The sequence below is a fragment of the Hevea brasiliensis genome, chromosome 11 (assembly GCF_030052815.1).
Source record: "Hevea brasiliensis isolate MT/VB/25A 57/8 chromosome 11, ASM3005281v1, whole genome shotgun sequence".
Lineage (NCBI taxonomy): Eukaryota > Viridiplantae > Streptophyta > Magnoliopsida > Malpighiales > Euphorbiaceae > Hevea > Hevea brasiliensis.
In genome coordinates this window covers 80,847,031-80,855,442 of record NC_079503.1, presented here as the reverse complement: position 1 = coordinate 80,855,442, position 8,412 = coordinate 80,847,031, and the positions used below count along the sequence as shown (strand labels likewise).

Here is an 8,412-nt window from a genome sequence, read left to right as displayed (position 1 = left end):
AGGGAACTCTCTAAGTCTTAATTAACACATCCCTTTTGAATTGGAGTTCTAATTAAAAGGAATGAAAATCTATACCCGTATTGTTTCATGTATATTCACTGCACATACTGCACCCTCAATTATTCGGATGCCAATGATGAGGTGCATGATGAGTAAGCCGAGAGTCCTCCTTACTCAATATGAATCTCTAGAGACCAAGTAATACCTCTTCGAAATTAGAGTCCTAATTCCAAGGAGGGGGGGGGGGGGGGGAGGAGAATTCAATAAATATATAACAAATTAAACTAACATAACCTTAACTCACCTTAGGGTCTCCCATTTACTCGTGTTCTTAGGAAACCCAGACTAGTGAAATATCAAATGTTCATTTAATAAATAACGAGACTCAACATCATAATTCTAACCCCAAAGCTTATCGGTCTTAAGTTATAAAGAGCACATCGTTTAAATCTATTTGCACTCATTGAGGGACTGTGACACCCCTCACCCGTCTATAGTGTAGCCAAACAAGGCATGTCACGCTCAGTGCCAGAGCGTCTTAACTTAACTTATTACATTTCTTGTTACACACATTTTATTTTATTAATTTAGGGTCAATTTATTAATCGGAAAAACTGATGGAGTTTCCCCTAATTTGTAAATATTTTGACATTTTCCCACCTTTTAAAAGTCTCAATAATATAATTCCAAACATATAGATTTTTCATAAATTCAACATCATCTCAAAATTTTCAATCAATTATTTCATCTCTATTCACATTCTGAACACAGAATATCATCTAATCACATTCATCCATGAATAATTCAAAAAGAAAATTTTCAAATATTATTAATTTACATCATATACAAAATTAATGTACAAACATATATAAGTTACATTACATGTCCAAAATTTAAGTGCAAAGTCCAAAAAAATAAAATACAAGACTAGTAGAGTCTATCCAAAATATGCACTGCTGGATGAGGTGACACTCGGACCCAATGCAGATCAAAACTCTATCTCCCAGTCTATGGTCTACTGGCTCTCTCTCTGTATCTCCAGTACCTACACGTAACAAAAAGCGACGCGCTAAGTATAAAGCTTAGTGGTGCCAATATAATATAAAAATAAATAAAATAAATAAATATAAAGAAATTATGCTATTACTTTTCACATACTATATTTTTTTATTATTTATAATATATTTAATTTAATGGTTTTTATATTCATTATTTAGTTCTAAAATTTTGAGACTTATTTAATTGCCCAAGTAACATATACCAGTTGACTAGACTAGATAAATGGGTAAATTAGCACTGGGTACCAAGTACGTCAGGTCGTCACACCATCGGTCACATAGTGTTTGCCAAGTGTGTAACAAAATGGCTAACAAGCCATAAAATCAGTCGGGCATAAAGCCGTGTATATCAAAGGATAGCAAAATGGCCAAAGGCCATAATATCACAAAATGGCAATAAGAGTCATAAATTACGAAATGGCACGAAGCTATAGGCATTATTGCAATCAAAACCCTATTAGCATGCCAACCTATCCAAACCAATCATACTAGGCATACAAGGGCATATTAGTAAAGTTAGGTTTTGGTTCTTTGCATTTGATGTTATGATGGTTACTATTCACATTACTATTCATTCAAATTTTTTACTTTTTCATAAATAATAGGTATATAAATTCTAATTTCATGCTAGTACCACATTCTGGGTTATAAATTTGTTGGCATTAGTTGCCAATTGCAATTAAAAGCTTCCTAGAAGAAATTTCAAATTTTCAGTTTTTGTCACCTAAGTTTACTGTTTCATTGGATCAATCTACAATGAGATTTTGGCTAAACTTTCTTCATCAAAGTTGTTCCTTAATGTCTCTACTTTAATTCCCTTTTTTGAATCACTCCATTTGGAGTTTTGTACCTCAAGTTATGACATTTTTACCATAACTGGCCAGATTGGTCCATGTCCAGAATTTCTAAGCAAATTTTGGTTTTGGTAGTTTTGATGAGCTAACTTTGGTTAGCAATTTGATTAGGTTATGATCAGAATTTGGGCTTCTATTCTTCATGAAAGTTATTCTACTATGTCTAAGCTTTCCATGAGTTCAAGAATCAGGTCATTTGGACCTCTCTACAATGGCCATTTAAACAATCACTGTTCATATGGTCATTTTTCCAGGTCCATATTTTAGTTACCCAGATTCAAGTAAATTTTAGGTCACTTTGTGTTGGTTTTTTGGGCAGGCTCTCTTCATAAAAAATGTGGAATTATGTCCCTAGTTTCACCTTTAATTGGTCTTATATCAATTGAAGCTATACAATTCAACTTATGGCTGCCCAAACTTACTGGACTCAAAGTCTAAAATTTCCAGAACATCTAATTCTACAAAACTCAACCAACAACCTCAATTCTTCATCAGCACACATAAATTGGTCATAATTGACATTAATATCACTAATTGTGCATCATAATACCAAAATCCCTAATCTCATCAAACTCTAATTGGTCATAATCCGAATCTCATGCAAACTCATACAACTTCTACTCTAATTCATGTATACACATCAATTAGCATTAGTACACAAGTTTAATTGCATCCAAACCATCAAAACCCTAACCCTCTCAAGTGAACCAAATTTCCTTTCCTCTCCATAAGCATGCATTTCTTTCATTTTATGTGCAATTTCAACTCCAATAAACTCACTTGTAAAAATTAAACAACAAATTTAAAGTTTAATGGCACTTACCTCACTTTCCACAATTGGGAGTTTGTCCAAACTTTACTTTCTCTTCAATTCTTGGCAGCCAATCACTTCTCCAAGGTGCTCAAGCAAATATTTATGAAGAAATCTAGTGATTTTATGGTGTGTTTATATGAAATTTGTAGTGAGAAGGAAGAGAAATTGAGGAAGGTTCTTGAGAGAGAGTGGTTCGGCCATATGTGGTTCTAGGAAGAAGATGAGCTAAATTTTATTTTTATTAATTTCTTTTTATCCTTTTATGAGTTCTTGTTAAGTTTTAATTGGGTAGAGGTTTTTAATTGCATCATGCTTAGGTAATAATTCTAATTTTAATTTCATTTTTGTTTGATTTTTCTTTCTTCTTTCTTTTACTCATTTTTTTTTAATTTTCATCAATATTTATTTATATTTTATGGTATAATCTCACCTACTTAAATGGACAAGTTGATCAAAAATCATCTCTGATTGTGAAATAATCAAAATGCCCTTCATTTTGTTTACCGAGTTAAAATTATGTGTATTGATTGACATAATTTTTCTTGTATTTTCTCAGCATTATATTGTCATCTAAACCTCAATAATCCTTCACTTAAGTCCCAAATAATTATTTCACAAGGTTTTTCATGGGCCTAGGGTCGGCAACTGTCTTCACAGTCACTTCCCGTTAGGTTACCCATCGCCGTAGCTCCAACTCGTTTAACCTTCTTGCATTTCATTTCTTAAACTTTTTCTTAATTTTTCTTAGTCATTATTTAGGTTATTTATAGCTCCTCACTCTAGTTTAAATATAGTTCCAGACATTCTGGCTATCCGGACAGACGTCAGTCATCGGAATAGTAGAATGTACGGACTACCTAAAGTGAGGGCATTACAGGGATGATGTGGGGTGTCTAACACCTTCCCCACAAGTATACTGACCCCGAACCTAGAATCTCTATTTTAGAAGTGGTCAAATTCTTTACAAAATAACAAGCGATTTTCTTTAATTTCTCTCAAAATTAAAGTAGCGACTCCTCACTTTTCCACTTCAGTGAGAATCGTCCGGCGACTGCAAAACTCTTGCGACAACTCTATTCCTTTATTTCATGTTCACCTACCCATTATTTGTGTCTCTTTTTTATCCACCCAATCCATCACCTTCTCTCTCACCTCTCTCCCTCTTTTAGACCCTCACTGAAATTCAATAACCAAACTCCACATATTCTGAATTCATGGTTTCAAGCAATGATGATCCTAGAAGGCTTTGATCACAAGGTTGGTCAAGTGTTGTGAAGGAGGCTATATGCAAGTGGTATGGAGATCTTATGATTGCTAAGGGGCTAAAATGGAGGTGTGACGGGGCTAGGTTGATGGCTGTTTGATGCAAGCAATAGGGTGATTTTGGGTACTAGTGTTTATGTCATATGGACAAAAGGAGGCTTGGAGTTGGACCCAGCTAGTATTTATGTCATGGGGTGCGTGATTAGAGTTAGGTTGATGGTGTGGGGATCTAGATTCTATGGAGTTAAGGAGTGAGCAAACGTGGGAAAATGGGGTTTGGAGAAGGAGTGGGTAGAGGGTTGTGTGAGGGAGAAGGGCAAGGGGTTTAACAGGAATCTATGGATTTGGGAAGTGAGCATGTCTTGAACATCATGTCTACAAGTGAGGGAAAAGGATTGGGCTAGTGGTTGTGTAGAAGACTGTGGAGTTCTATGATGGCTGAGAGATATTATGAGGGAAAATGGGTTTGGGGAGTTTTATAATGGCCGAGAGAGAGACAAGAGTTTCATATATGCTATGGGTAAAGAGACTTATGCTTGATGCGGTAGACCTTCATCATCAGCAGCATGTTTCCAAGATTGTAAATTGATTCTGATTGTCATTGTAAATTGATTCAATCTATTTCAAAATTATGCGTTTTGAGATTATGTGATAGTAGATTTGGAATTGATTTTGCTGAATAATTTTGAATTTGGCTTGTTAATTGTTTATATTATTTTGGATTGAATTTGAATTATGAATTATTTTTATTTGTGATATATTATTGTTGGGATGATTAAACAAAGAAATGACAAAGTGTAAAAGAAGAAAAGTGTGAGAGAGTCAAGAGGAAGTGATAGAGAATGTTAGAGGGAGAGAGAAAAAGAGAGAGGGTAAAGAGATAGAGAGAGTGTGGGAAAGAGAATGACACACACACACATACACACACAGAGATACCAAGTGCATGAGAGAGAGAGAGAGAGAGAGAGAGAGAGAGAGAGAGAGAGTGACTAAGGAGAGAGGTAGACATACAAAGAGACAATTATGTAGAGATATTTAAGTTCTTTTCTTTTCTTTTTTACGGGCATTTAAGTCATTTTGGTATGTTATAATTGGGAAGCTGGTTATTATAAATCAAAAGGGTTTTATGTTAACTAAATTAATTTTGAAATAGTTTTATATTATAAATTAAAGTTTAAGGACTGTACTATTATAAAACTCTGAAGTTCAGAGACAACTAATGAAATTTATTATAGGGAAAGGCATATTTTTTTTTTAAATAAAGTATTTTTACTTTTCATTAAGGACAAAAACCTCAAAATATGAATGGAATGAATAATATGTATATTTTATCGAAGTAAATATTTTATTTTCTAAAACATAAAAATCAAAATATCAATAATAGTAAACTCAAGGATTGTATAGTAAATTATAATAAAGTAAATGAATTTGAATTTCACACAAATTTGCATATAAATTTAAAATTTAGGAATGATGAATTTCAAATGACAAGTTAGAGGGCATCATTTGAGTTGTTTTCATCGGTCTCTGTTCAACTTGGCTCCCACTGGTTTTGATTACAATTTTGAATTTTAATTTTAATTCCCACTTGAATTAGTTCTAGTTCAATCCAATTTGATTTTGGTTTTTTATTTTAATTCTAGTCTGATTTCAATTTCAATTCACATTTAGTTTTGTTTTGATTTTTAGTTCAATCTAATTTCAGTTTCAATTTTGTATTTTAGATTTAGTATCAGTTCCCACTCGGTTAATTTATAATTCAACTCGGTTTCGATTGCGGTTCCTACTCTGTTTGTTTCTAATTAAACCCAAATCCAATGTTGGTTTTGATTTTCTGATTAGTTCAACTTGGTTCTTTTCTTAGTTTTGGTTTTTGGTTTAACCTGTTCCGGTTCCTAGCTGGCAGGCCAAACTACTGGTTATAGTCCATTTCCATTTTAGGTTTGGCAGGGAATAAGCCAGTGATCGCAATTTCAATTTTAATTTAGTTTGGATTCAATTTTTATTTTGAATCATGGTTTGAGTTAGGACTCATTTGATTTCAGTTTCGAACTAGTCAAATTATTATTCTTTTTTTTGGAAAATTAACGTTAAATAATTAATTATTTAGTAATGAAAGGTGTGAAGTCATTATTGAAAGAAAAATTAAGTGTATATTTTTACTAAGGTTTTTATAGAAAAAATAAAATAAAAAAAATAATATTTTATTATGCAATTTTAAAAGTTAAAAAAAAAAATTACATGTAAGTGATTGCCCATGTTTGATCAAGCTGATTTGGTCCGATTATAGGCCTAAGCCAATCCATGGCAAGGCTCAGAGTAGGGCCTGCCTTGGAATGGTATACTTGTGGTGTGATTGGGAACTATGAACCATGGACCTCGAAAGAAAGAAGTGAAAATTGAGGGAGAAAACAGAGGAGATAAGAGAAAGAACAAAAAGAAAGGGGAAAGAATTATAGATTATATATAGACTAATTGATTGATTTGTATTTATTATGAAAATCACACCTATAAACCTACTCCGCAACAAATTTACTATTACCACTAATTATTTTTCTCCCTTATCACTCGCAAATGGTCTGGTACACGATCGCACAAAACTACACGGCTCTCACACTCGCAGACTTCTATTTGGTGGCCTTAAAATGCTGTCCCACCGAGCCACGCTCTTTCCAATTTTTGGCTCAACTCCCACGGTACCAACACATGCACTCACAGCACCTCTCTTTTATAGGCCATGAGAACGAGTCCAATTTCGGACTTCTGTTTTCTTCTACAAATTCAAATTTAAGTTGGACTTCTTTATCCATTTTTTTTAAAACTAATCTTCCTATTTAATTTAACTTCCAAATCCTAATTCAATATGCACTTGAATTCCAACCATTTTAATGACTAGGCTGTTGCCTAGCAGATGCTATGACTGTGATTCTTTCCAAAGCTTAAACTATCCAATTTGTTTTCAATTTCCATTTTCACTGAATCGATAAGTGAATTATGTGGTAGCAATTCACCAAGTTTCCGAACTTCTTCGCAGCGCAATCATTAGACATTAACCAACCTAAACTGCTGCAATCATATTCTGGTATTTTATGAAACCAAAAGTGGAGCCACCAATATCGTTGTAATAAGATTGAACATACTTATTCAAGATGATGAGGTTTAAATGATATTTACTTGGATTATTTTGACAAAAGGCACTCCACTATTTCTATTACGAATTATCAGTCACAGCAATAAACGCAAGAGAACTAAGCCAAATAACCTCTAAAGCTATGATGCTTTATAATTAATAACATGTAAAACAATAGAACCAAGCAGATTTACATATATAACAGTGGACAGATTGGAGAAACAATATAAAGCACAACAACTAAAATAATTAATAAGAAATAGAAAAACATGATTTCAAGCAAAATCATCATTCATCACCTTGGTCCCGATAGATAAGATGGCAATATTAAAGTTGTGGTTCCCTGCTCTGCCTCTCTTATCGTTGCTGCTATTGTTGTTGGATTATGCAAGGTGTAGTCTAGATCAGCTTCCACATCCAAATTACCTTCTAGGACTTTAACCACATCTGACATGGAAGGCCTCCTTTTGTAATCACTTTGCAGACACCAAATTGCAACGTTCATCACCTGAACAGCTTCTGAGTTATGCAGTTGCATATCCTGATTGCTTCCGTCAACCATAACCACCAATTGATCCTCCTCTGCTTTTCTCATGAAAATTGGGAGCAAATGCACGAATTCCTCAGGCTGTGACCTTTCTAAATTTTTCTTTCCACAAACTATTTCCATGACTACGATCCCAAAGCTATAAACATCTGCCTTCTCTGTGATTGCTGAGCTCAAAAATTCAGGGGCCAAATAGCCGGGAGTTCCTCTCATCGTGGTTACCACTTGGCTTTGATCCCTATCAATCAACTTACACAAGCCAAAATCTGATATCTTCGCACGAAGTTTTTCATCCAATAGTATATTTTGGGGTTTGATATCTAAATGTACTATTCTCTGTCTACATTCTTCATGGAGATAGGCCAGCCCCTTTGCTATGTCCAGGACAATTGTCCTTCTAATTTGCCAGTCTAAAGAAGCTAGCGATTCTTTACAGAAAATCCATTTGTCTAAAGACCCATTACACATGTACTCATATACCAGAAGCCTTTGCAATTTTTCTGCGCAGAAGCCAATTAGCTTCACAAGGTTAACATGGTGGATGCTTCCTATAGTCTTGACCTCAGCCAAGAATTCTTTCTTCCCTTGGCCCATAGCATCAAGGCGCTTGACTGCAATTTTATCTCCGTTTTGAAGAGTGCCTTCAAAAACTGATCCAAACCCTCCTCGTCCAAGCTTTTTCTTGAAATCTCCAGTGGCTACTTTCAATTCTTGGTAAGTGAATCTCATGGGCATTCCTGATAGAA

The 8,412-nt window shown here is 34.2% G+C and overlaps 1 protein-coding gene across 1 annotated transcript; it reads right to left on the bottom strand.

Moving 5' to 3' along the window:
• Positions 1 to 7,247: 7,247 nt before the first annotated feature.
• On the bottom strand, positions 7,248 to 8,412 carry LOC131170649 (G-type lectin S-receptor-like serine/threonine-protein kinase SD2-5). The gene has a single exon (XM_058130208.1). The coding sequence runs from the start codon at positions 8,399 to 8,401 to the stop codon at positions 7,415 to 7,417; it is 987 nt and encodes a 328-aa protein (XP_057986191.1). The 5' UTR covers positions 8,402 to 8,412; the 3' UTR covers positions 7,248 to 7,414.

Bases quoted from the DNA above. Each gene is read 5' to 3' on its own strand.
- LOC131170649 (XM_058130208.1), bottom strand. From the start codon at position 8,401: ATGCCCATGAGATTCACTTACCAAGAATTGAAAGTAGCCACTGGAGAT.